General features: G+C 69.0%; 1 protein-coding gene across 5 annotated transcripts; it reads right to left on the reverse strand.

Moving 5' to 3' along the window:
• Positions 1-747: 747 nt before the first annotated feature.
• GPSM1 (G protein signaling modulator 1) lies at positions 748-27494 on the reverse strand. 5 transcript variants are annotated; one of them, XM_043567219.1, is made up of 14 exons: positions 26198-26409; positions 18888-19109; positions 18017-18152; positions 17286-17428; positions 16564-16687; positions 16254-16369; positions 15395-15550; positions 14957-15065; positions 13783-13906; positions 8791-8861; positions 7856-8032; positions 3141-3297; positions 2473-2681; positions 748-1442 (listed from the first exon to the last, which is right to left on the reverse strand). In XM_043567219.1, the coding sequence occupies exons 1-14, from the start codon at positions 26260-26262 to the stop codon at positions 1236-1238; spliced, it is 2016 nt and encodes a 671-aa protein (XP_043423154.1). In that variant the 5' UTR covers positions 26263-26409; the 3' UTR covers positions 748-1235. The 5 variants fall into 5 exon arrangements, with proteins under 5 accessions (XP_043423154.1, XP_043423151.1, XP_043423152.1 ...); XM_043567216.1 differs by lacking the exon at positions 26198-26409 and adding an exon at positions 21247-21874; XM_043567217.1 differs by lacking the exon at positions 748-1442 and adding an exon at positions 1454-1981 and having other exon boundaries at positions 26198-26414.
• Positions 27495-27761: the final 267 nt, after the last annotated feature.

Genomic DNA, 27761 nt, shown 5'->3' on the forward strand with positions numbered 1-27761 from the left:
TGTGGGGGCTGGACCCTCCCCATAGAAGGCAGTGATGTCACCTTCCCAGCTTGGGGCGCAGTGAGGGCTGAGTGCCCAGGGTTGGGGCGAGCTGAACCCCCCCAGCTTTCACTGCCGGCCCCCGGCCCTGCCGCGGTCCCTGTCCTGGGCCTCTGTCCTGTCCTGCTCTGTCCCTGGGCCTCGGAGCTTGGAGTTGAGGGGTGTCACAGCCCATCCCCACCCATCCACTGCCCCTGCCTGGTCAAGACTGGGTGCCGGCTGGGGCTGGGGGGCTGAAATGCCAAGACCTGGCGGCTCTGTGTGGGGGCACCTGGCCTGCCTCCACTGCTGTGTCAGGTTCCAGGCTGAGACCACCTCGCACCTTCTCTAGCCTGGGGGAGGCGGGAGGGCCGAAGGGCTGGGAGGGACCCCTCCCTGTGGGAGAGAGGCTGGGACGGGGGCAAACAGGTTCCATCATCCCAGGACCACCTCTGGGAGGACGGAAATGTCCGTGTCACTGGTAAGCCCCACAGAAAAGCCGCCAGAGGGGCCTTTGGGGATTTAAGGGAGGCAACAGCATCTTCACATTTGCCAGGCAGGATGGAGCTGGGCAGGGCAGGGGGGCGCCACAGAGGGTTTGGACCCAACAAGCTGCAGGCCTGGGGCAGGGGGAGAGCTGGGCCTGGGGCAGGGAGAGAGCTGGGCCTGGGGCAGGAAGAGGGCTAGACCTGGGGCAGGGGGAGGGCTGGGCCTGGGGCATGGGGGAAGGCTGGGCCTGGGGCAGGGGGAGGGCTGGGCCTGGGGCAGGGAGAGAGCTGGGCCTGGGGCAGGAAGAGGGCTAGACCTGGGGCAGGGGGAGGGCCGGGCCTGGGACAGGGGGAAGGCTGGCCTGGGGCTGGGAGAGAGCTAGACCTGGGGCAGGGGAAGGGCCGGGCCTGGGGCAGGGGGAAGGCCTGGCAGGCCTGTGGGAGGCCCATGTACCACCCGGGGGCTGCTCTAGGACAGGAGCACAGCCACCCTCCAGGGCAGCCCTGACCTGAGCCCGCCACCCTGGGAGGGAGCCGATGTGAGGGCTGTGTGCCCAGCGTCTGCCACAGTGGAAAGGGCCAGAGGGCTCGGAGCCTGTGCTCAGCCGTGGCCTCCAGAGGAACGGGCTTCTGGGCAGATGACCGTGAGCCCTCCGCCCCCCACCCCCCCCACCCCGGCCCCGAGTCCTGGAGCGGGGGTGGGGCCGGCCTGGCTGCAGTCACAAGGCCTTAGGTGGCGCCAGGCTGGCACTGCTGCCGGGGCTCGGGTCTCCCGCCGACCTCCTGCTCCGGGCTCCCGGCGAGGTCGACCCGCTGTTCGTCCATCCGCTTGGCCTGCACCCTCTGGATGAGGCTGAAGAAGTCCTCGTCAGGCATGGTGGGGCCTCGGGGCAGCACGTCGGGAGGCGGGCAGCGCTGGTCGTCGATCCTGGCGGACTGGGCAGACACAGACACGGGGGTTGGCCTCGGAGGGCCCCCCCTAGCAGCTGGGCCAGCGCTCGGCGGCCTCGGGCACCACTCCCAGGCGGGGGCCGCTGTCCAGCCGCAAGGCCGGCTCGGGAGGACCTCCCTCCGTGCACCTGTACCATCAGCTCCGCGGGCACACCAGCAGCCCCGGCCCCGGGGGGCGAGGGGCCTCCCCCCAGGCCGCCCAGGGGCAGAGGACCGAACGATGCCCGCCAGACACGGGGTGAGGGGGCCGCCGGGCGGCCTTCCCGTGCCGCTCCCAAGGCCCCCCGATGGTGGTGCGTTCAGGAGCCCCGCGGACAGGACTGGGGGCTCCCGGCGCCCGACGTGCGGAGGGGCTGGGGCTGGCGTGGGGCCGACGAGGCATTTGGGCTTCTCTGCAGGGTCTGGAGCAGAAAGGCCGGCAGCCGGTGCGGCCATCGGAGCCGGTGCGGCCGGGGGCTGGGGGCTCTCTGTAGGGCCGGCTTTGAGGCTCGTCGGACTCGCCCGGGGCCGCGCCTTGCTCGGCTCTGCGGAACGAACGGCACGTCCGGAAACTGCAGCGGCCCACACAGGCCACGCGGCTGCCCTTCCTGCAGCCGTTCCACGGGCTTCCTGACACCGTTGCCTGCCGTCTGGCCTTGCCCCAGCCGGGGCGGGTGGGGGGCAGCGGCAGGTGGCCGGACCCCACCGTGGTGAGAGCCCTCCCCGCTCGGGGCTGACACCTGGCCCGAGGCCACCACGTTGGGGACCCGGTGCTCCCCCCCCAGCTAGAGCTCCTGTAGTGTGAGGGGCGGCTGAGGACATCCGGGGTGTCCTCTGGGGGGTCCCGGGAGGGGCCTCAGGTCTGAGCACTCACAGGCACTCAGTTCCCATCCAGCCCGAGACGGAAGGACCAGAGCCAGCTCCCGGCAGGAGGAGCCCCCGCCCAAGACGAGGGCAGAGGGGCTCCGGGCCACCTCGGGGCTGGGGTGGGGGCAGGGGGGCGAGCGCCCCCAGCCTCCCCCGACCGCAGGCCCACCTGGCACTTGATGAGCATGTTGAAGAACTCGTCCCCAGGCTCCTGCGGGTCCCCGTCGGCACGCAGGTGTCCCAGGTTGTTGTGGGTGATGCGGAGCCCGGGCAAGCTGCCTACGCTGGCACGCTGGTCGTCCAGCCGGCGGCTCTGCGAGCTGGCGATCAGGTCGAAGAACTCTTCGGTCTGTGGGGAGGCCGTCAGCGAGGGCCGGGCTGTGGGGGACAAGGTGCAGGGAAGGGGACCCCGCGAGGCGGGTCAGGCTGGAGCCCAGCCCAGCCCACCACACTCCTGGGCACACGGGGCTCCCAGTGGTGGCTCCGCGGACCCCGGACCCCGGCTGCTCTCAGCTGCCTCTGCCATTTGCCCCACACCCGCTCTGGGGGCTTCTAGAAGGTGCCGGAGGAAAGCCTTGCTTCCCACGCCCGCTCCGAGACGGAGATGCCCTGACACGGTGTTCCGGAGGGCGGACATGATTACACACTTCCCGGGACGCAGCCTTGGGCGAGCGGGGGACGAGGAGCTCACGGTGACAGGGGGCACTTTTGCAGCTGGTGCGCCCACCCTTCGGGAGCAAGGGCTCAGGGGGGCACGACGGTGGAGGGAGGGAGCTGAGCCTGGCCCAGCCCCCCTGAAGGACAAGAGGAGCTCTCTGGGTGGGGGGGGGCACTCACCGACCCTCTCCTCTAGGCTGGGGGCGGCAGTGGCCTCGGCGGCCCCGGGCTGACCCTCCTCCAGGGGACAGCGCTGGTCATCCATGCGGCTGCTCTGGAACTTGCTCAGCAGGTCAAAGAAGCACTCCTCGTCGGAGGACGGGGCCCGAGGGATGCTCTGGGGGGCAGGAGCAGTCAGCGCCGGCTCTGGCCCAGCCCCTCAGACCCCTGCACACCCCTGAGGGAGCCGCGCGGCCTGGGACAAGGTTGGGACCCTCACCCCACCTGCCCCGCCTCCGCCATCCTCCCAGACGTGACGTTGCCACCCGCCCCCTACCTGCCCCAACGCGGTTCAGCAGCCGCCACCGCCCCCGGCCCCGCCCCTGGACACTATCACACACCGTGGCAGCCCCCGCAGTGAGCTCCCCTCTGCCCACGCCTCTGGGGCTCTGGCACCCAGCACAGCACTCCCCAGCGGCTGCTGAATGAACAAATGAAGGAGCGAGTGAGTGACGGGGCCCTCGGCAGGCAGGGAGCCTCACGGGCCATTTTGTGTATCACACTGGTCTGTACCAGGGTCCTGGCAGCAGTGACGGCGGACCCAGAGGTGCCAGCGACATCAGGTCAGATCACCAAAGGCAAGGAGCCAGAGCTGGGGGAGGTGAGGCCTGCTGTGTTCCACCCTAGTCCCATCCCTTCTGGGGTTTGGGTCCTAGACCAGCGGACAGGCCCAGAGAATGCAGATGTGCGGGTGTTCAGGCTAAAGCACCCTCCGCGTACTGGCCAAGGTGACCAGGATCTGCTCTGGATGGCTGGGGGGGGGGGGGGGGGGGGACGGGCAGAGTCTGGACATGCTGGGAGCACAGGGACTCTGGCAGGCACTGTCAGTGTTCAGCCTGGGTGGCAGGAGGGCTGACCCTGGGGCGACCTGCTAGGTCCAGGCAAGCCCCACCGATGGGACCAGGAAGGGGCAGTGAGAAGCGGGAGACCGGGCCACTGGGCCTGCCTGCATCCCAGTTGGCAGGGGGACCTTGGACAAGCCCCCTCCCATGCTGAGCCTCGGTCTACACATCCATAGGAGAGCAAGCTGGAGGCACCGGTCTCTTGTCCCCCCCAAGGGCAGGCGCCCCCACTAGCCTCCCCACGTCTGGTCCAGAGCCCCGAGTGCTGACTGACGGATGGGGTGGCTTCCGCAGATCACCTTGGCCGCAGACCGGTGCCTGCCCCACGTCCTCCCTGCCTCCAGTGTCCCCCGCCCGGCCCTGTCCTTCCCCCTCTCAGCTGGCTGGTGGCCTCCTGCGGGCCCCTCAAAGCTGGGCTCATGGAGAGACCACACGGCAGAAATGTCACCTAGCAGGGCCTGGCTCGGTCCTCGAATTCCCGACAACCCCTCTCCAGCCCGCTGCAGACACTGAGGGAGGGGAGCTTGCACACCTCCAGCCAGGGGCAGCCCCAGGGACCCCACGAGCAGGCCCAGCCTGGGCTCCCAGGTTCAGAGCCGGGCTCAGGCTGCAGGGCCACAGGGGCAGGGAGGGACAGCGGAGCGGGTGGTTCTGTGCGTGAGACCTGCCAGCAGGTGGCAGCTCGGAGGACAGAGACCCCGGCCGGGCTCTCAGGTCCCCCTCCCCCCACCCCCAACCTCCTGTCCCAGCAAGGCAGGCCTAGAGCCAAGGCTGGGGGGTGGTTCAAGATCCCCCCCGACTCACGACTCTGCTCTGCTGCGCCCCGGCCTAAGACCCCACAGATCCCAGGGCACAAGGCACCGAGGGCTCAGGGGGCACCCCGGCCAGGGGGCTGCACTTGGTCAGGGCCTCCTGGGGGAACTGCAGGCAGGATGGCCAGGGCCCAGCATCAAGCTCCGCACTGGTGGGGGCCGCACAGGTGCCTCCCTCGGGGAGGTTGCTTGGGGCCCCAGACTCAGCCAGGTGTGGGGGTAAGCACAGCACCACCCCACCCCAGGGGACAGTCTCAGCTCCTGGCCCCCGACACTGGCATCTGGCCCCAGCTGGGGCCCCCCAGGTGGACTGTGGGCCGGGCGAACAGAGCCAGGCCCCTCCCGGGAAAGAGGTAGCCCTGGGACCCCTCTTCTCTAGACACACGGGCCCCCAACACTCCTCCAACCCCCCGTGGGCTGACCTCGGGGCTCAGGGGCACCCCTGAAGTAGGGCGGTGTCTGCCCAGAGGCTTCTCGGGGACCCCAGCAGCACAGCAGGGGGCTGGGCGGAGAGGGCCCTGTGGGGCCATCCAGAGACAACCCCACAGCAGAGCCATCCTGGGCCACCTGTGAAGGGCTGGTGCTCCCCTTGTTGGGGGGGTTTGGGGCTGAGGCCGCAGGTGCACAGGGTGAGGCTCCAGACAGCAAGGAGGCCCCGCCCCCCTCGATTAGGACAGCACCCCGGGTCCTAACAGGACATGCCCCCACCTCTCCTCTGCCCCTGCCTCTGGCTCCTTCTGTCTCAGGGGGTCTCCGAGCCCCTCCTGCTGGAGTGCCAGCCCGGGTCTTGCAAACCCCCCGCGCCCCCCAGGCCCAGGGCTGCCCCCCTCCAGCCCCCCCAACCTGCTGACCGGGGTTCCTGAGGCCCCAGGCCCCGAGGGGCGGGGGAGGTGGCTGGACTGGTGCACCAGCCCAGGAGGAGAGCTCCGCTCTGCCCCCATCTCCTGCTTCCCAGCGGCCCCTGTGCTCCCTGAGCCTCCCCCTGTAGGGGACCCCACACTCACGCTGGGCACGCAGCTCCCTCCAGCAGCAGCGACCGGGCGCTAAGCGCTGTCTACTGTGGGGTGCTCCACCATGCGGTGCCCTGCCGCCTCGCTGCCCCTGTTGGCTCAGCGCTTAAATAGGACCCGGGGGAGGGCCGTCCCCGCCCCGGCCCCCCCACTGCACTCACTTGCTCCCGCGGCCGCGCACGAACACGCGCACGCACACGCATGCACACGCATGCTCTGCAAACACGGAGGGCTCCTGCTGGGGCCTACGGGAGGGGGGTGGTCGTGCCAGAGGGGCGAGGAGGACGGAGCCTATCTGGAAAGCGGTCGCCCTGCTGACGGAGGGGCCCGGCTTCCTTCCAAAGCCGAGTCAGCCCAGGAGAAGCCGCCTCGTTCTTCAGCCCTGACTCCCCAGGCTGCTGAGGGAGCCAGAGGGATGCCTTCCCAGGGGTAGGGGCAGGGGCAGGGGCAGGGGCCGGGCGGCCACCGCAGCCCCCGCCACTGGCCACGGGATCCCCTCCCTACACTGGGAGGTCTGTGGAGTCTTGGCCTCTGGCCTGCCGGGGGCCCAGTGGGGGCCGGCCCTGGGGTGGGTGGGGAAGCTGGCTGGGGGCAAGGGCAGAAGGGGGAAAGGTGGAGCCCCCTGGGGCCCTCTAGGTCCTTCCACAGGGAGCTCAGAGCCCCAGGAGGAGGGCCGGCCCGCAGTTGTGTCTGCAGGGCAGGGGGAGGTCTGGGTCCAGGCCTCCAACTGGGGCTTAGCGCTCATAAAAATTTCCTCCAAAGGCGCCCGCATTGCCCAAAGCCCTGCTGCCTTCTCAGAGGGGCTGAGCGGGGGTTCTAGGAGCTGACCTTGGAACCCCAGTTCCACCATTGCTAGCTGTGCGCCCTCAGGCTAACTTCTTTGCTGCCCCGTGCCTCAATTTCCCCTCTTATGGCTGTTGAGCCCTGGCTATTGTTTCTGTTTGGTAGACGCACCCCCCTGCCCCCCGCCAGCGGCAACGGGGACACGGCTAGGGCCAGGTTACCACGTGGAAAAGGCGGTCCTGTTCCAAAGCCCCCTGTGGCTCCCTGGTAGCTGGGGGTCCTCCCCTGCCAGGCCCTTTCTGGATGGACCCCAACCTTTGAGTCTAGCCCAGCCCTCGACCACACCCAGTCACACCTCCCAAGACCCCCAAGTCCCCATGCGCCGGTGGCAAGGCCCCTGCACTGCTCGGCTGGGGGGTCCCCAAATGCACAGTGCGGGCAATAGCCCCACCGTCTGGGGCCTCCGTGGCGGCCCCGTCTCCTCACCTCTCACTTCTACGGACACGGGCTGGCAGGTAGTGCTGGGGGTAGATGGGGTTGGCGGAGGCCCCCCAGGCTCGTGGGAAAGATGGGTGCAAAGCAGCCATCGGGGGGCTAAGAATACCAGCGCGGCGCCCACGCCCCTCAAAGGCTGGGAAGGTGCTGATTAAGCCCTCAGAGGCAATTATTTTTAGATCGAGTCCCAGATATTTGGACCCAGGCGTTCTGCACATGGGGAGGGGGGATGGTCCAGGCTGACCTCTGAACCTGGACTCACTGGGCACATAGGTTTGCAGCCTGTACCTCCCAGACCCTGACCCGCTTCCAGCAGCCCAGACAGGCCAGCCCAGCCTCCTGGACACAGTGGGACACCTGCCAGGCAGCAGGAGGCCCCCTTCCCTCTGTCCCCCATCTGTCTGACCACCCGCCCGTCCATCCCTCACCCAACCGTCCCCCCAGGCCCCGTCCGTCCGTCCACCCCTGTGTGCTGCACACCCAGGACAGGGCTGCTGGCCGGCCCCGAGGGCCCGAGCTCCCCGCAAGCCCGCCCTCCGGAGCCCCATCCACAAGGCCTCCTGTCCTCAGTGGCCGGGGCCTTGCAGAGGCCGGACGCAACTACGCTAAGTGTCCTGCACCATCCATAGGTGCCATGTCCGCCAGGCCCCGAGGCAGCACAGGGCCGTGGCCTCTGACCCCGGGGGCGGCCCAGGTCGGCCGCTCGGGAGGGCACCCGAAGAGACGTCACCTACCGTGCGAGGCACCTGCACGCGGACGTCCGCGCTGTCCAGCGGGGAGTGGCCGCCTTCGCGGGGCCTCTCAGCGGTCTCCAACCCCTCCTGGTACTTCCTGCTCCTCATGGGGAGAGGGAGCATGTCCCTGCCCGGCCCCCGCCACTCCCCCAGCTGGTGGCTGTCTCCATTCTGCTCCTGGGGAGAGGGAGGAGGCCAGGCATCGGTGGGGGCTGCAGCAATCCCCAACCAGTGCTCCCATCCCAGGACCCTGAGCGGGGCTGGCGGGTACAGTGGCCCTGTCTCTCAGACACACCCAGGCCCTGAGGTGCCTCAGGGAGGAGGAAGAGAGCCTGAGGCCCAGAGGCTAGGAGGCTGACCCCACACTGAGCAGCCCTGAGCCTTGTCCCGCCACAGACCGCCCCAGGGGCACCCGCAACAAAGCCCAGCACATGCCTGAGGAACCAGAACTCGGAGAAGGGAGCTCACTCCCCCAGGGCTACGCAGCACCCACCTCCGACAGGTACAGAGTGGGCCCAGAGCCTCCCCCTGCCCAGCTTCTGACTGGTCTGCTCTGCCCGCAACAGCTCTGCTTCCCTGGGGGCAGAGTCTCGGCCGACAGGGAGCAGGAGGGCGCGGGGAAGGCTGGGACACTGGGGACCGTGGCCGGGTGGGGGCTTGGGGGCCTGCAGGTTGCGAGGACCGTGGCTTGTCCCCCGGGGGGGCATGGCTGGCGGGCCCCTGGGGTGAGTGGGAGGAAGTGGGGCCTCGTGGGGGCCTCTCTGGGGGCGGATGGCTGCTCCAGGGTCTCGGGCTGCAGAGAGGGCGCTTGCCACCCACGGCGGGGACGGGGGACAGACGGGAGCCGGGCTGGGAGGCGGCCGTTCAGCACCCATCACACCTGCCTCGTCAGCCTGCTGCCCACGCCCCGGCCGCCCGCCCTGAGCCCCACTCACCCGTTCCAGGGGGAGCCTCAGCAGGCCCCAGGTCTCTGCACTCAACCTCTGTGTCCTCTTGGGCCTGGCACCTGGAAGACAGGGGGCCCAGTCGGCCTGGCACTGACCCTCGGCCAAGAGGCGGGCCGGCCCAGGCCAGGGCCCTCCGGAGGGCCTGCACCCTGGGGCCCGCAGATGAACCGCCAACGTCACCGTCTCCACGGAAGCAAACGCAGTATCTGCACGACCTCGCACGCTCCACCCGGCAAGCAGCCGAGCGTGGAGATGGGCTGACCCTGTAGGGGCCTGGCAGGGGGTCTGGCTGTGCTGCCCCCGTGCCCGCCCTTAAGGGACTCCGTTCACCCCCCACCCTGCACGCACATGGGCAGCCCAGATCCTCCCAGGAGCTGAGCGCCCCTCTACCTGCAGACACGTGCTGGGCACCAACCGGGTGCCCCAGGGGCCCTTGTCCAAGCGTGGGGCCGCATGAGGCAAGGAGGCACTGTGGGTAGAGCGAGCAAGGCCCCTAGCGTGGGCAGATGCCCCAGGAGTCATGTCTGGGCAGCACTGGACCTGGGACCCATTACCCTCCCTCAAGCTCAGTACCCCCGTCAGACTGAGCCTGCACCACACAGGGAGCCCCTGGGAAGCATCTTATGGTGCCTGGCATGTTGTGGACACCCACAGCCCACGTCGCAGTGAAGCCTTGCCCTCTGGCTACCCCAGCACTGAGCTCACTGGTGACGCCGTGCCACGGACAGCACGGGGCACGTGCCCCACCAGCGGCAGCGAGGCCAGGCAGGGAGCTCTCAGTTCGGCCCCCGACCCCACCTCGGGCCCCCGGCTCTGAGCCCACACCCACTGCCCAAGACACGGTCCCCAGAGAGGGGCCGTCCAGGAGGTCAGGCATTCAGACCAGCCCGAACCAAATGCCCAGGGAGTCCTAGGAACGGAGGAGATGGTGTGGGCGGCTGGCCTCCAGGCTCTGAGGGAGCTACGCCCTGTTCTCTACCCTCCAGAGGCCGGGTAGAAAAGCAGAGATCTTGGAGGAGGGGCTTCTGTGGCTGCTGTCCAGGGAGGGGACAGCAGGCAGCCGCGTGGGTCCAGGACTTGGGGCTGCCTGCCGCCCCTCCCGCCCCCCCCCCCCAGCAGGGCCCCATCCCCCCAACTTTGGCCACGTGGTCAGCACCGGGTCTGCCTCTGCCCCCTGAGAACGGCCCCTGGCCACCGGGCCTTGCCCAGGTGTGCAGCCGGAGCCTGACCCCGTGTTGTGAGGCCAAGGAGATGGGGCAGGGTCCCCACTGCCCATCCCTCCCCGGATCAGACAAGCAACTCTGAAGGAACAATGTGATCATTCCAACACCAAAGTGTCTGGGGGCATCGCCTGGCCCGGGGAGTGATGGGGGGACAGCCGAGCGGTCCTGTGCATGGCCCTGTACTCACCACAGCCAGCGAAAACCCGGCCCCTTTCTCGGCCGCCCCCTGACACCCGGGGGGTCTGACTCGCCTTCCCCACTTTGTCTGCTGGGGCCCGCCTGGCTGGACCGTCAGGCCCAGGCCGTGGCGGAGGCTGAAATGTTCCTCTGAGACACAGCTTGTGTCCGGCTCCAGGGCGGGTCCCCTCATGGCCCTCAGGGCCCGGCTAAATGCACCCTCTGTGCGGGCTGCGCGCGCACTGGGGCATTCAGGCCAGAGCCACGCTGGCGGGCTTCCCGCTCCACCCACCCCAGAGGGGAAGGTCTGGAAACTTCCCTGAGCACCACCCCACTCCCGCCTGAGTCTGACCAGAATCATTTCTGTCCCCACCAGGCTGGCCAGGCCCCATCCCGCCCCTCCTGCATATGCAGCCGGCCCGCTTAGACGCACAATTCAGCTCCTAGCTGCTGGGCTGTGTCCCTCCAACTCCTTCCTGCCTTCAGTCTCAACTTCCAAAATCCTGGCAGGTCCTCCTTCAAAACAGATCCAGAATCCGACCCCTCCTCACCTTGCCGGGACCTGAGTGTCACGTCCCTCACCCGCCTCTCTGCTCTCTTTGTCCCTTATACATGCCGGGGATGCCCATAGGGCCTGGGTGAGATCTTCTTCCTCTGCTCACCCTGCAGGGCCCCTGGCATGGGGAGGGGCTTGCACGGGGCAGAGGTTCTCCCGCTCCCTGCTGCTCCTCTTAGCCAGCCTTACCCAGGCCTCAGGGCCTTTGCATGGCTGTCCTCCGTTCAGCCTCACTCCCTTCTCCCCTTTCAGCCTTTGCTCAGAAGGCACTACTATGGGGCAAACGTTTGTGTCCCCCAAATTCCACACTGAAGACCCCACCCCCAACGCGATGACATCAGCGAGCGGGGTCTTGGGGGTGATTAGGGTTAGCTGAGGTCATGAGGGTGGCTCCGGGGATGGGGCAGGTGCCCTTATGAGAAGACACTGGGGAGCTCCCTCCAGCCCCACACCACCCCTGCACCCGGGAAGAGGGCCGTCACCCGGACGGCCGTGCGGGCACCCTGCTCCCGGACCCGCAGCCTCCAGGGCCGCAGGAAGTGGACATTCATCTTTGCAAGCCGCCTGGTGCGTGGTGTTCTGTTCTTCGGCCGAGCTGAGGGCGACAGCGGCCTCCACGCGGCCCACGCGGCACGCCCACCTGGCCGCTCGGCTTTTTTCCTCCCCAAGCGCTTGCTCATTCCCAGGCACGCCTTGTTTTTTTGTTTATCGCTGTTTGCCACATACTGGTCGTTTCTGGCTACCTTTGCCGGTTACGCTCCCCGGTGTGTCCCAAGCCTGGCTTCAACGGGGCTTGGCACACCAGGGGACCTGGGAGGCCTGACCCAGTCAGGCAGCAGTGTCAGGACTCGTCCTGGGGCCTCTGCTGGGATGGGGGCTGCAAGGCTGCTGAGGTCAACCTGTAAATTGGGTCCCCCAGCTGCATAAAGGGCCCTTGTTTTATCGGGAAAGAAAACCCCTTGGGTCCCGGCCTCCAGGACCAGCCGCGGTCCCCGCCCACCGCGGTCCCCGCCCACCGCGGTCCCCGCCCACCGCGGTCCCCGCCCACCGCGGTCCCCGCCCACCGGCCCCAGGCTTCTTCCCTCCCAGAAGCAGCCTGAGGCATCTTCCCTGGGCTCCAGGTCGCGGGCTGGGTCAACACCCTTCCCTGGCACTCACCGGTCCCCCCTTCATCCCCCCCCCTGCCAAACGGCCAGGCTCGACACACGCCAGTGCAGCATCCCCGCCCCGAGGGGCAGTTTCCAGGCCAGTGCCCACGTTCAGTGTGCACTGGACAAATGAGTGGGTGAGTAACGCCACCCCCGCAGGAGACTCCTGGGGCGCTCCGTCCACAAGGCCCCGGCCCCGCCGGGCTCACCTGAGTGGGGGGGGCTCCTCCACAGCAGCCCAGACTCAGCAGCCGCATCCCCGGGCCTGGGGCCCCCACACCTGCCTCCGTGGCCCGGAGCAGGCTGCTCTGGAGAAGGGCCTCTGCCTCGCCTCGGCCGGTGGCCCAGCGCTGGCAGCCTGGCAGGGAGGGGGCTTCCGGGGGCCCCGGCTGGGAAGGGTCTGGGCACAGGGCAGAGCAGCAGGGCTGGCGTGGGAAGGACAGAAGCTGCCTTGTTCCCGGCACAGCCCAGCCCTCCACCCGTGATGCGCCCCCCTTTCCTCAGCTCGGAGAAGAGAGAAAGTTGCCGGAGAACCTGGAGCTGGCCGCAGCCCCGGGGAGCCTTTCCAGAAGCCCTCCGGGCCGGGCCCTGCCCCCACCCACTGCTGGGTGTCGCAGAGGGCGGCCTCACAGGGCCAGGGGCTCCAAACAGAGTTGCCCACCCTCAGAAAACCCCCGCCCAAAGGGAGCCACCGTCTTGTACATCCTGGGGCAGGGTCGGGGGCAGAGGGGGGCCCTCCCCCATCCCATCCCCTGCAGCCACATCACCCCAAAACAAGGGTGGCTGGGGGTCCCAGAAACCTTCGCACCCTCCCTTCCGTCTCAGCCCCTGAGGCGGGGTGGGGACACGTGCCTCCCCTTGCCCAGGACAGGCATCATTAGAAACCCTGGAGCCTCTCCACCGCGGCCAGGTGCCACTTCCTGGGGCCTCATTCTCTGCAGGCCTGATGGGCTCCAGGTTGGGGCAGGTGGGTACCCCTAGGGAACACAGCCACGAGGGGGTTGGGGCCAGACTCCCCGCAGCCTGGGGTCGGTGCAGGCAGGGAGGGGGCAGCTAGCGCCCTGTGCAGAGCCCCACACCCGCCTGCAGCCACGGGGGAAGCCAGCTCGGGGTGGCCCCCCCAGCCCCCTATTTACCCATTTGCTCTGCAAGGAACATCCCGCCCTGCGTGCCTAGCAATGTTCACCCACATGGGGCCACAGGCAGACCGGGACTGAGATCAACATAGCTGCCTTGGCTGGTCCCGGGGCTCACCTGAGTAGCGCCCCACCCGGAGGGAGGCTCTACATCTCTGGCTGACTCGGCCTCCCCCTGGCCCCGGGCCCAGCTCTGAGCCCGAGGTTGGGGCGGTCCTCAGCCCTTAAGGGGATGGAGCACGGAGGGAGGGGCAGTGAGTGCCCCTCCCTCCTCCTCCTAGCCAGGGGATCAACCTGGGGGGCTCAGAGAGACTTCAGGCCCTCGCTGGCCCAGAGACCGTGAAGCACCAGCCCGAAGGCCTCCCGTTCAGGACACACCTTCACCCACACCGTCCCTGCCCCCGAACACCCCTTTCCACCCCGTGCTTCCCAATCTCGGATTCCTAACCTGACCTGGGGAAACAGGGCCCCTCGTCTGTGCCCCGAGCACCCTGGACACCCGGTCACCCCCCGCGCCCCCGGGAGCTCCAGAGCAGGGCGGAGAAGTGGTGCGGACAGACACCCCCAGCGACGGGGGCTTGCCACCCTCACTGGGCAGTTCTGTCACAAGGGCTCCTGTGGGCAGAGGCCACCTCCCCGTAGACCTGCACCCGGAAGCCCAGCACCGTCCCGAGGCCCAAGCCTTGAGCTCTCCGGGCGGCCCTCCCGCCACACCCCTGCCCACCCAGCCCGGGACTCACCTTGGGCCTCGTAGCCGGCCAGGTCGGGCTTCTCCGTGGCCGCGGGGCTGCTCAGCCGGCCCAGCACCAGCTGCAACTGTGCCACGTTCATGCGGGCCGTGAGCTCCCCGTTTCGGTCCCCGATCTGTAGCCAAGCAGGGCCAGGTTGGGGGGCAGGTGGGCTGGGGGACTCCTATAGACAATCATGAGCCCTGCGCCTCCCAGGGAACCAGGCCTCCCTGTGCCCCAGGGGCGCCCCTCACACCCCAGAACGCTGGGGGCGCCGCGTGAGGCCCTCCTTCCCGAGCGCCCTCCTGAGGACAGGTGGTCTGGTCCAGACTCCAGCTTTCTCGGCCCCTTGGAGCCTCACGTGCACCCCTCAGGCACCCCCAGCTCAGAGCAGAGGCTCAGCAGGGGCCAAGAAGTGCAGAGAAGTGAGGTGGGCCCGGGCCGGGCCTCGAGTGGAGCTCTGGGGCCGCTGGCGTGCCCCCACCCGTGCTCAGGGGGCTGTGGGGCCGGCCCTGCTGGTGACCCCGGTTGGCAGGGGGTGGGGGACTCTCCTGGCCCGAGCTTCCCTGCTCCTCCCCACCGCCTGGGCTCCGGTGGGTCTCACCCACAACAGACACGGGGCCATGATGGGTCTGGGCAGGTGCTGGGCATGTGCTGGAGGGAGGTGGCCGTGCCGCTGGGGCCAAGGAGAAGGATGGGGCGGAGGTAAGAGGGCCAACCGGAAACCAGGGAGCCGGAGGTCACCCGTGATGCCCTGTGGCACCCGGCCGTGGACCGCCCTGACCTCAGTAGGAGGGTCCTGCGTGCGGACAGGCTCTCAAAGACCCTGCCTACCGTCCCCAAGGTGTCCAGCTGGAAGGTTCCAGGGGAAGAGCCCCAAGGGCAGCCCGCGGTAGGTCATGCCCACCTTGCCCTGCCCACAGGGAACGCCAACACTTCAGGTGGAAAGCAGGCCACCGCTCCCCTCCCCCCACCCCCTGGCTACACCAGATAAGCTGCCATCAGGCGTCTGCAGGCAGGGGGTGGCGCCCGCCCCCCCCCCCCCCCCCCAGTGCACATCGGCAGCCTGGAAAGGACGGAGGAGCAGGCTGGGCGAGAGGCGCCCTGCCTGGTCCGAAGGGAGCTGAGCAGCACCGGGGGGGGGGGGGGGGGGGCGCCTCCGGCAGGGGGGGTAGGCCTGGCTTACCTCCTGGGAGATCTCCAGGTGCTTCTTGGCGAAGGTCAGGGCCTGTGCCGGGCTCCCCATGGACACGTAGGCATTCCCCAAGCTCCAGCACGCCCGGCCCTCTCCCACTCTGCCAGGGAGGGAAACCGAGTCCACTTCTGCAGCCCCCAGGCCGTCAGGCCGGTCCTGACGGGAGCGCAGCAGGCCCAGCCTGAAGTGCCTGCCTCAGCCTCCCTCGCCCCCTAGTGGCCGGCGAGGCTCTCACCCCTGCGGCTCCCTCCACCCTTGGGTGCGGGGCAGTCCCTCGGGTCATTAATCTTTCAATTCGGGTGAAAGTCACCAAGCGTAAATCTAACGGATTAAGCGCGCCTCGGCGCGTGGCACTGCGCGTGCTTCCAACCCACGGCCACCGCCCGCGATCCGCTTCCGAAACACCGCCCGCCCCCACCGCGCGCGCACCTGTCGGCCAGCTCCTGGGCGATGAGCAGGTGCCGAAGGTGGTACTCGGCCGAGCGCTCGTAGTCCTGCAGCAGAGTGTAGGTGTTGCCCAGGCTGTAGCAGGCCTGTGCCTCCACCGCCTGGTCCTTGAGCTGCCGGGACAGCTGCAGCGTCTTCCTGCGAGAGGGGGAGGCTCAGCCCCAGCAAGGAGGGCTCCGGGAGCCCTCTCTGGGGTCGCGGCGCTGCTCACAGCCCCCAGCCGAGGGGCGGACGGAGGGTGGGGTGGGGGGGAAGTGGTCCACCAGCCCCGGGATCCCACCGGGGTGTCTCTGGAGCCCCGTCACTGCTGGACCCGCACTGGCCAGTCACCTCCCCACCCCGGGCTCTGGACGCACGGGACCTGGTGCTGACGACCCGGCCTGTGCCCGGTGGTCACCACTTTGCTCCTCAAGCCAGAGGCGGCTGGCAGAGCATCCTCCCAGGAGCCCGTGTGATCTCCACCCTCTGGGTCCACTCACGGAGGATTATACCCGCACTCCAGAGGTATCGTGGGGCGCAAACACAGCTCTGGGGTTCCCCCAGTAACTGGCACTGGGAGGCCCTCAGCCGCGGTTAACCGTGTCCCTGGCACAGAGCGGCTTCTGCCCGCACTTACCGAGTGAAGGGCACCATAGTCCTTCCTGTCCCCGGCAGCCCCAGGACCCCGGCTTTGTCAGTCTGCCCTTCCAGGCTGTGGCCCAGAACCCCCCCGTCTGGCCCCTGGAGAGGCTGGGAGGTCAGACCCACCTCCCGACCTTGGGCTGGTGTCCAGGGGCCCCCTCCCCCGAGCTGGGCGGGTGGGGTTGGGCAGGGGTGGGGGCGGGCGGGCAGCCCTGCCTACTTGTAGTACTCGGCGGCCACGTCAAAGCGCCCCAGGAAGATGTGGGCGTTCCCCAGGTTGCTGTATGCCCTCCTCTCGGCCGCCTTGTCTCCAAATTCCTTAGCAATGGCCAGGCGCTGGGGACACAGACCCGAGGCCCGGGTGGTCACGGAGCAGCCCCGGGACCCGATGTGGATGGCGGGGGTGGCCTCCCCGCCCAGCGTGGCCAGCCCGAAGTCTGCACGTCTGGCGAGAGCAGCCTGGGACCCTGAGCCAAGCCCAGACGAAGCGAGGCAGCTGGCCCCCCACCCCCGCCCCGCAGGGGACTCACCTCCTTGTGGAAGGTCGTGGCCTCCACGAAGCTCCCCAGCAGGTAGTGTGTGTTGCCCAGGTTGCCATACGCCCTGCCCTGGGCCGCCCGGTCGCCCAGCTCCTTCACGAGGGACAGGTTCCTCCTGGGGGTTGCATCTGTCTGAGCCGTGGCCCTCTTGGTGCGAGGGAAGCAGGGGCTCATGACCCACCCGCCCGGCCAGAGGGGATGAGCAGGCAGCCTCCGCTCAGCTCCTGCTGGGAGCGTGCCCCAGAAAGAGGGCAGCTTCGGGCTCTAGAAGAGTGGCTCTAGGGAGCCACCAGGAGAGGGTGCTGTCTGAGCTCCGAGGCTCAGGTCAGGGGCTCCCCGGCCCCAGACTTTGGTTTTCGGGTGCAGCCCTGCCCTCCTGCACCAGCGTCCTCCCCAGCACAGAGGCTCAGCCCAACATCACCGCCCTATTTCCAGCCAAACGTTCTCTAAATGCCACGTGTGGCTTCTGCTCGGCCGTTTCCCTGCCTCTCCGCGCTGCTGTGCGTGACTTATGTGCGGGAAGCCGAGGAGGCCTGAGGGTGGGTGGGGCTGGGGAAGGAGAGCCGGCCCGGCTGTCACCATGCGGGGGTCTGAAGAGAGGTGATGGGGCCAGATGTGGGTGCTCCGTGCCTGGGGTCCCGCGCCCACCGCAGCGGCTCAGGAAGCGCTACGGCCAGACCCCGGCCCGTGGTGCCCCCGCCTGCCCCACTCACTCATAGAACTCGGAGGCTCTGCGCAGTGGCTCCCGGACATGGGGCGGCAGGTGCCCGGGGTCCTGTGCGGCGTTCCAGGAGAGCTGCTTGCCCTTGGCGTGGTACACGTTGCCGATGTTGTACAATGCCCTGGCCTCCCCGACCTGAAGGTGGCACCGAGGTTGGCCCTCCGCAGACATGGCCCCCGAGGAACCCCCTGGCCCCGGACCACTGTGCCTGCAGTCCCCCAAAGGCAAGGACTTGGAGGGGGGCCGTCATCAGGTGCAGATGGGGGAGTAGGGCCGGGACCCCAAGAAGGGGTGAGGCGTGTTTGCACGTGGTCGCCACCCTCTGGGCACGGGGCGAGCGAACACTGCCTCCTGGTGGACGGGCCTGGCACCTGCCCCCTTGTCATCTACACCATCAGGGCGACCAGGTCCCTCTCGGAAGCCCGGAGGAAGGAAGGCGCGCTTGGCCCACACGCCTTGAGCTATGACCTGGGGCCGGCCGTCTTGTTCCCCTGCCCGGGGTCACGGGGGGGGGGGGTGTCACAGAGTAGGTCAAGGGTCCGGCACCGGGCGGGGCCCACGGCTGTTCTATCCCGGCTGCCGTGCCACCCTGTGTCCCTCTGGAACCGGAAGGAGGGACGAGGGGTGCTGGCGGGTCTGGGGGAGCTCACATGGAAGACGGGGGGCCGGGCCTCAGCCCTGCAGGTGGGGGCTCGGCAGGCAGCCTGGGAGCGGCCGACCTACCTTGTCCCCCTGCTCCCGGGCGACGTCCAGGTGCCGCTGGCAGCACACAATGGCCTCGTCAAAGCGGCCGAGCACCTTGAGTGTGTTGCCCAGGTTCCCGCTGGCCTTGGCTTCCCCCATGCGGTCGCCGATGGTCCTGGAGGGCAGGAGGCAGTGAGGAGCCGGACTGAGGGCCGGCCGGGACCCCGAGCCCAGCAAGGAGCCCGGGCAGGGGCGGGCGAGGCCTGGCAGGACCAACCCGGGGGCGACTGGGGGCGACGCCGGGCAGGGGTCTCGCCGACGGCAGGCGAGGTCCCCTCGGGCAGCCCCGGGCAGGGAGCCCAGCCGGGGATCGCTTCTCGGCTGGGCCCAGCCTGTGGCCGTTGGGGCTCAGAGAGGTGCCCCGATGGAGACCAGGAGAGTCGGGGGGGCCTGACAGTGGGAGTAACTTTCGACACACCCGCCGGGTGCTGAGGACTGGCCAGGGAGGGGCCCGTGGGCAGGGCTGGGGGGAGCCCTGAGAAGCTCCGCTCCCACCCGGGATTGGGGGGTCCGGCTGCCGACGGGTGGGGAACGAGCAAGGAAGGGTGTTCAGGGACGAGAGCAGCTCGGGGAAGGTCTGGAGGCCAGAGGGGAGTGGAGACGCTCAGAAACACAAGTGGTCGCGCCCCCCCCTCCCAGTCCCAGGGACAGGCACCCACGTGAGGACACGCTCAGGACACCCATGTGCACACACATGCGCACACACACACGCCTCCCCTGAAACACAGCCCCTGGGGGCACTTGCCAGGCACCGCCCCGCCCCCCCCCCCTCTCCCAGGTCTCAGGTGCCCGAGCTCCCGGCACTGCCTGTGCCGTGACGGCCCCTCCCCCAGGCGGGCTGCGTGCTCACCGGGCCAGCAGCAGGTCGTGCCTGTGGTACTCCAGCGCCCGGGGGTACTCCTTCAGGTAGAAGTACGCATTGCCCAGCTGGCTGTAGATGGCGCTGAGAGTCTTCAGGTCCTCGGTGCCCACCTGCACCGCTGCCTCAAAGAAGGCCGCGCCCGCCTTGAAGTCCCCGGCCTTGCAGAGACGCTCGCCCTCCAGGGCCAGCTCCAGGCACGAGGTCTCCATCCTGGGCAGAGAGAAGGAGTCACAGCCTGCCCCTCACGCAGTCGCGCAGGGGCCCCGTGCTCCCCCGTCATCACTGGGACCACGGGGCCCTCGGGTGAGGCCACGCCTGTGCGCACAGACGTCGACGTCTCTGGAGAAATGCCCAGAAGCGCGTGCAGGGTCCAACAGCGTGCAATCGCCAGGCTGGCACCTGTGCGGCTCACCCGTGCCCGAACCTCACCGCACGCCCCTCACGACCAGGGCTCAGGGGCCCCCGGGCAAACGCATGAGTCCGTGACTACGGCCAGACCCTCAGCCCACAACGGCCAAGCTCCGAACACAGCCTCCCCTCAAGGCTCAGCCGCCCGGGGCGAGGGGCCTCCCTCCGCCCCCGCTCTGGGACCTGGTGCCGCGTCAGTCCTCCAGAGTAGCTACAGTGGCCCGCGACAGCCCTCGATCCTCACCAAGGACAACCAAGGCTCAGAGAGGTTCAGGACACCAGTCAAGGCCACAGGGCCAGGACCTGACCCTAGCCCCTCCCCCGCCCCACATCCTCTGCCGTCACCTCTCCGGGGGTCACGGCTCCGTCTGAGCTGTGGGTCAGCCCGCCCCCAGAGCCGAGAAGCGTTCAGCTGCTGGCCACAGCTGCCCGATGGGACAGCCGCTCCCCCACGCCCAGGGTGCTACTGTGGGAGGGCATGACAGGACCGTGCCCCAGGGTAGACCCAACTCCTGGGACACTGCTCCAGACTCCTGCCCATGAGCCCAGCCCAAGTCCACGGGCCCAGGGCCCCACACCACCGCCAACGCCTTGGCCGGAGGCCAGGCCAGCCCTTCATGCCTCCACCTTCGGGCAGGGGCTGCAGAGAAGCTGTCCGTTACCCTTGGGCTCTGCCAGCCCATGGGGTGGGGCCGGGGCCCCCCAGCTGCTACCCCGGGCTCTGTTCACTGGGGCCCCATGGCCCTTGGGCCTTGGGCGAGCTGCCCTCAGGACATGGCTGTCAGGGGAGCCTCGTGTCTGGGGGGTCACTCGATCAGGCTGGCCCTGGTTCCGGCCCTCCCTGCGAGGGGGCCCGGGGTAGGACACTTCATCACTCAGAACCTCAGCCTCCTCCTCTGGCCTGTCGTGGCTGGTCCTGTGAGTTCCACGCTCAAGGCCTGACCCGCTGCCTTCTAGGGCAGGAGAGCGGTCAGCAGAGGACACAGCACACAGATACCATGGGGGCGGGGGAGCGGGGCCCCAAGCTGGAGGGGGTCCCCGGCAGGTGATGGGAGGAGCCCAGTCACCATACACGCACATACACGCAGCCCTGGAAAAGTGGGAGACGTGTTCTGCGTGGCCGAGGGCCAACCCAGATCACCGGAGTCCGGGGAAAGCCCACGGGTAAGGGAAAGCGCCCACGGCAAAATAGCGCACGCACCCCCGGGCACTCGCCCTCTCTCTGCGTTGCTAGAGTCCGCGGTGATCAGCCGTTTTGGGGGACAACACGCAGGGCCCCTCGACCGGTCCACGAGCTTTGTCTACGGCACTGCTTCTCAGCCGCCCTAACCAAACACGCCTTTGATGCAAAGCCCCCCCCTTGCCCAGCCTCGACCCCGCCACGTCGGGGCCACGCCTCCGGGGGAGAGTGGGCCCCGGGACCCCAGCAGCGCCCTGCCACCCCCAGATTCAGGCAGAGCCTGTGTGGCCTGTCAGAGAGCGGGGTGCCGGAAGCTCGGGCCTCCTACCCGCGACGCCCAGGGAAGGGCCGCCCCCTCCCACGGCCAGGGCCGTGCACGGCGCTGTCTGATGCCGGGAACGGACCTCTCCGCCTGGGTGACTTGGGAGGACCCGGGGCTTGGGTGTGAGACGTTGGTCTCAGAGCCGAACACGCCCTGCTGTCCCTGCCTAGCTAGAGACAGGCATCGCCACCGCCGCGAAGGAGGTTTCTGGTGCGCAAAGGGCCTGGAGGTGGGGGGTGCACTGATGAGGTGTCCAGCGTGGCCATCCCGAATCACAGATTGGGGGGGGGGGTCTGACCCGGGCCCCGGTAACGTGAGGAGGCCCCCTGGAGAGACACCGGCCGGCGTCCAGGGCTGGAAGCCCCCGCCCCCTCCACTGACCCCAAGAACCTCCCACCGCACCTTGACCCCTGGGCCGCCCCCCCGGCCCCCCGCACCTCTTCCTCTGCAGGTGACGACGCATCTTCTCCACATACAGCCATAGCTCCAGGCCCACGGGCAGCAGCAGGGGGCGGGGGCGGGGGGCACCGTATACCACTTTGCACACGGCCTTCTCTGCCAAGCTCAGGGCCACGGGCTGGCCCTCCGCGGGGGCGGCCAGCATCGCGGGGCGCCAGGCCTCCCGCCTGGCCGGCCAACTCCCACCCCGCCTTGGCCGTTGGTCCTGGGGACGCGCCGGCCTCGTGGTTCCCCTGCCTCCCCCCACCCCAGAGTGGTGGGCTAAAGGCTCTGGCGTCCCAGGCTCCAGGAGACCCCAGGTCCTTGGGCAGGTCGTCTGGGGCCTCCCGGGGGCTGAGACGGATCAAGGGATCAGGGCGGCTCAGAGCCAGGGATCAGCATCGTCAGCAAGGAGGGCAGGGCCTGGGGTGGGCAGGCGGGCGGGGACGAGACTCTCGCCGCCTGACCACTCGCCCAGCTCAGCAACGGGCTTTGGGGTGGCAGAGGGCTCCAAGGCCGTGCAGCTCTAGCCCCTGGGAAGAGGACGGGGCACAGCTCCAGGGTCAGAGGGAACTGGAGAGCCAGGATGGGCCCTGCTCCCCAAAGCCCCCCGGAGTCGAGGAGACGGAGGAACCCGAGAACCAGAGGAGGGTGGGGGGGCCCGGTGTGGGGTCTCAAGGCCAGCATCAGCCTGTGGGCCCTGCAGGCCCTGCCCACTCTGGCAGGTGGGGTCTTGGAAGGGGCTGGGCAGGTGAATATGGAGGTGGGATATCCCAGCTACCTGCCCGCACACATGAGCGTCCAGACCGTGCACCCTCCTCCCTGCCCTGAGTCTTCTGCCAATGCCACCCGTCCACACCTCAGGACAGCTCAGCCGAGGGGCACAGGGCAGGGCCCTGGATCACCTCCTCCTTACCCAGCTCCTATTAACAAACTGGACCCCCAAGCCCCACACCCTCAGAACCACCCCGGGGCCCTATTCCACCTGAATGCAGGCCACCACCCTGTCTTGTCTCCCCTGAGGCCCGCCCAGCCTGGCCAGGTGCACCTCCCTGCTCATCGAAGAAGACTCCAGAGCCTTTGTCCCCCAACACCACCTGCCAAGCCAAGGGCCACTGACAGCCCCACTCTCAGGGGCTCTGGGCGGGGCCGGCTAGAGTCCTCAGGGCCCCGGGGCCGTGGTCTCAGCTCCCCACCAGCCTCACGGCCCCGACCCTGGGAAGGGCAGCGCTCCCACCTGGGAATAGATGCCTCATGGTCAACCTGTAATCTTCCAGCCCCCAAGGAGGTCAGACCCACACCTCTGGGACCAGGGTGTGGGGGTCCTGCCCACCCAGATGGGGCCACAGCCCCCTGCACAGACCCACTCGGATGCGGTGGCTGCCCTTCCTTGCAGGGCCGACCAGGCCAACTCTCCCAGTGGCCAGACCACAGTGGCCGGGAGGCGGGATACTGTCTGCCAAGCTCCCGCCGCCTGCCCACAGGCTTACCGGTTAATAAAATGGTATCGACTCCCCAGGGGCCAGTCTTACTGCTGCAGCCACCGCATCATGACCACACCCCTCAGCCTCGCCTGGGCATCCGAGACAGCATCCCAGGAGAAGCCATCAGCCCAGCCACACCCGGACCAAACTGCCCGGCTCTCCATCAGGGCTCCCGTCCCCGCCTATGTGCCCCACAGACTCTGTGGGGTCCTCCGGTGCTGACCACCACGGCCGGTCTGCAAGCCGGGCCCCCGGCTCCCGCTACACATGACTAACTGGGGGCTGTGTCCCCTTAGCTCCACTTGCTGCTAAACATAGTCACCGTCCTTCTTCCCTAGAGATGTCACCTACAGGCTGGGCCACTGGGCAAATGCCCCCTCCCGTTGCCCCCAAAGCAAAGCCACACTGACTCCCTTTCACGTGGGGATTTTGGGACAGCGCGGGGCAGGCAGCGCGGCGGGAACAGGAATTGCGGGCGGAGGGGCACCTAGCTCGGGAAAGCACCTGAGGTTCAGGCCATTATTCCCCAGAGGCCCTGCCAGGGCCAGTGCCCGGGGGCACCCGCGGAAGGAGCCCATGGGGAAGGGTGGGCAGCAGGGCGGAGCACCCTGGGTGCCCGACCCACTCCTGAGGATGCCCCTGTCCGGGTGCCCCCTGCCTGGGGCACACCTCTAGCGGGTCACCCCACAGTGGGGGTGCTCACCGCCTGCTCTCCCCTTCCCAGTTCCTGGGACCCTCAGCTGCTGGCCTGAAAGGGACAGGGAGAGGGCCACCCATAGCTTCCCCATTTTCAGGGGCCTCTCAGCCACCAGCCCTCCCCCATCCCTCCCCGAGGCCCTTTCCCCCCAAACCCCTCTCCAGGCACGAGGGCCCAGGTGCGGTAGACCAGGGTTGAGCGTTATCTGCCCCAACCTCCTCTGCCTCCCTGACCAGCTCCCCTCCCGGAGCCCCGCGTGGGGACGTGCTGGGCCCGCAGGCACACTCACGCTCAGGCCCTCTCAGTGTGCGTCCCAAGCCCACGTTCCCCCAGACCCCCACTTTATAAGAACTGAACCCTGGTGGGGCCCGGGTGGCTCAGTCGGTTGAGCGTCCAACTTCGGCTCAGGTCATGATCTCGTGGTCCGTGGGTTCGAGCCCGTCAGGCTCTGTGTTGACAGCACGGAGCCTGGAGCTGCTTCGGATTCTGTGTCTCCCTCTCTCTGCCCCTCCCTCCCCTGCTCATGCTCTGTCTGTCTGTCTGTCTGTCTCCCTCTCTCAAGAATGAACAAACATGTAAAGAAAAGAAAAACACGGAACTCTTGTCACCGGGAGGACAAACTGGCATGGGAAGGGAAGCCACTGGGGGTGGGCTGGGCCTGGCCTGGAGGTCCCCCCAGTCACCGTCTGCCGAGCGCCCAAAGCTGTCACGGGGCACCCACGCGCTGGGTGCCACAGGGGGGCTTCCCCGGCCCGAATCAAGGAGGTAGACAACCTTCTGCCTGCCCCAAGGTGCCACCGTCAGTCTGTCCCCCCCAGCTAGCAGCCCCCACCTGTCAGAGGCCCCCACACACGGCTCCCCAACTCCCACCTTTCCTGCCAGCCTCTGAAAGCCCGCTCCGAGCACGAACAGCCCTGCCCACACCTGGCCGCGGCTGCACAGACTCCCCAAGGGCCTCCTCGCGGGCGCTGCGGGAGCGCCGGTGGCTGTGCACCCCAAATCTGTGCTGGGCCTGCCTGCTGGAGCTCAACGCAGGTCTCGGCCTGCCAGGATGCCAGGCTGGGCTCGGGGCCTCCCCCAGCATCCCCTCTGAGCTCGGTCCCTGCCGCGCTCCCCTGGGCCAGGGTCCTGTCCGGCATGTCCCCGCCGGGCCCCAGCACCAGCCCGCACCCCAGACTCCCAAAGAGGCTGCAGACGCGGACGCGCCCCATGAGGACCCCACGCTCGGCGGTGCAGGGGCCCCAGGGCTAAAGCTCCCCGCTCCACACGCGCGTGCACTCACACACGCAGACACACACATACGCACGCTGGGAGCTGCCGAACCAGCTCGGGCCGTCCCCACAGGGGTGCTACGGGGGGGATCCCCCGGGTCAGGCCTCCAGCGGCAGCTGCCAGCAAACCCACCCGCGCACCCCTCCCCCTGCGCGGGGCCCAGGAGCCGGGTCGGGGGCCCAGCACTCAATCCTGGGACCACACAATGGGGGCTGTGTCTCTGACCAGTGGCACAGAGACCGAGGTGGGAGGAGCCGCAAGGCCCCCTCCCACCACCGGGGGCTTTGTTCTACACGAGGGGGGGTGGCACCCAACAGAGGCTTGCTGCTGATTCGCTGCCCGGCCCGGGGCTGGACATCCTCTCGGGCAAGGCTAGGCCCCTTGAAGGCCCGGCAGCTGGGGACGCTGCCAGGTCCCGGGGATGACGTTGTCCGGCCAAGTCGGGGACCTGTCGGGCCCCCTGGAGGCAGCCGGGCCTGCCTCTGGGGGGTCGCAGTCAATGAGTGGCCCCTGCCCGGCACCCGTGCCGACTGCTCTCCTGGCCACCTGCACTCACTGGCAGAGTCCATTCCCCTCGGAGGACCCTGTGCCCGCCCGGGCCGGGCACATGGCATCACGTGTGGATCACCCTCGACAGGCCCGGAGTCACCCAGCAGGCACGCAAGGCAGGTGGGCAGGGCCACCCTGTCATCCCTGACGAGAGCGTGAAGCACCGAGCACAGGGCGCTGGCATCATCCGCGAATCTGCCCAGAGGAAGGTGCCTTTTCAGGCGGGCACACGCCCACCCGGCTGGCTGGCTCCGCAGCCCGGGTTCGGGCCTGCCATCCATGAACGCAGACTCGCGCCGGGTCCTCGGGGAACAGGGCCCCACCCAAGACAAAGCCTGGTCCCTCCAGCCACGCTGCCTCCCAGCCAGCCCCGGGCAGAGGGGAGGTGGTGCCAGGCTTGCGAGGCAAGCTCCACACACCTGCTGTGCCAGGCGGCCCAGCTGTCGGGAGAGCACAGCTGGTGAAGCGGGAGCTCTCCGGCCCGGCCCGGGCCGTGGGGGCGGGGGTCCAGCAAGCAGCAGCCCAGCTCAGCCCAACACCCTGACCACCCGCTAATCCTGGACTCAGATGGGCGCAGCCTGGGCTCCCCCCTACCCCCCCCCCACTACCTCCCTTACCCCGTGGTGCCCCCTTCCCCCTCCCCACGCGCCCTCGCCACGGGGTGGGGGGGCGCCCCCTACCTCTGCCTCCCCTCCCCCACCCCGGGTGCCCCCCCCCAACCCCGTACCCCCTCCTTCCTCGCACCCCCCACCCCGGGCGCCCCCCATCCCAGCACCCCTTCCTTTTCCCCCGCCCCGCGCCTCCACGACCGCCAGCCCGCAGGGAGGGCGCGTCCCCGCCACGTCGCGCGCCCGCCGCAGCCTTTGTTCCGGGCCTCCCGCCTCCGGCCGCCCGTCCCCGCCCGTCCCGCCGGTCCCCGCACGTCAGGACCCCGCCGGCCCAGCCTACCTGGAGTAGAGGCGCCGGGCCGGGCCGGGCAGCTCGTCGGCGGCGGGCGGGGCCGGGCCGGCCATGGGGCCGGGGTCGCCGAGGGCCGGGGCCGCACACCCCGCGCTCGCGCCGCCCTGCGCCTGTCCCCTGCGCGCGGTCCGCCGCCCACCGTCCACCGTCAGTCCGTCCGTCGGTCAGTCCGCCCGCCCGGGGGAGGCGCCGAGGAAGTGATGCGCGCGGGGCGCCGCCCCTCCCGCCGTGGCCGTGATGTCACCGCCGCCCGCGCGCGGGGAGGGGGGCGCCGACGACGGAGCCGCGGGTCCCTCCCCCCTGCGCATGGGGCCGGGGAGGGGGCGGGGCCTCCGAGCGCGCGTCCCCAGCGCCGTCCCCCATCCCCACCAGGGGGCACGCGGGGCAAGGGCCTGGCGCTGGCCGGGCTGCTGGGCCCCGGGTTCTCGCCGGACCTGCGAGGCGCCTGGGTGGCAGTGGCCCTGCTGGCCCCCCCATCCCCGCGACAGGGGCTGTTTGAGGCCTCCCTCCCTTTGTCTGGCAAATGGCCAGCCCCCCTTGGTGGTCCCCTGCCGTCCCCACCCCCATCTCTGAACTGGCAGTGGGGTGCCCGCCATGGGGGATGACTCCCTACTTTAGAGACACCTGGCGAGCGGAGGACTGACCTGTGCCCCAGGGGAATTCCCTGGTCTGGGAGGAGTGAACAGCCAGGAGAGCCGCACTTACCAGGACCTGGGTGGCCTGGCCCCGGGGAGCCCCCGAGCCTGCTTTGCTCAGCCCTGAAACCCTGGGTCACCATGTCACCCTCCCAACCTTGTGAAATCCAAGGACTCTGAAAACGGAAGCTCACTGTGCCCACACTCCCCACCCCCCCATCGTGGCCCCGACCACCTCCTCCCCTGTGAGTTCCTAGGAGCCCTGGTAGATGAGACCTGTGGTGTGGCCTCTTCGCCACCCACCCTGGGCTCTGTGCCTCCTTGGGCCTTCTCCCAGGGCCGAGGTGCCTGTCCGGCTCGTCAGCACCGGGCCCACAGCAGGCCCTCCCGTGGATCTCACCTGCCTCTGTCCTGCTGGCCTCAATCCCAGCCCTGCTGGTGCCTCCAGAAGACTCCAAACCTGGGAAAAGCCACTGTGCCCCACGGGACAGGGACAAGTCTGGGAGCAGGAAGTGGACTACTGTCCTCAGGAGCCCGGCCGCCCCTCCTGGGAGAGCTGCCCTAACTAAGGTCAGGGAAATGCCAGGGCCTTCTCGCTGGACCCTCTGCCGAACTGCAGCCCACAGGGCCGCTGGCTTCAGGCAAAGGCAAATGGCAACAAAAATAAACACAAGATAAAACAGAGCCTGTTGGCCCCGGGCTAGTTTGTTTTTCCTGCGGAAGAGAGGCAGCGGGAATGAGAACCATCTGTGCCCAGAGCGCTGGCGGCCTGGCAGCTCATCCTGCTTGCCCTCCCCCGTGACCACAGGAGCCGGGCAAGGCCTTGCTGCCTGCTTCGTGGGTGCTGCTGGCTGGGCCGGGCGGGGGGCGGGGCTACCACGCTCCTCCAGGCCCGCCTCCTTGGGGCGCCCCCTGAG

Source organism: Prionailurus bengalensis, chromosome D4 (genome assembly GCF_016509475.1).
Source record: "Prionailurus bengalensis isolate Pbe53 chromosome D4, Fcat_Pben_1.1_paternal_pri, whole genome shotgun sequence".
NCBI classification, from domain to species: Eukaryota; Metazoa; Chordata; class Mammalia; order Carnivora; family Felidae; genus Prionailurus; species Prionailurus bengalensis.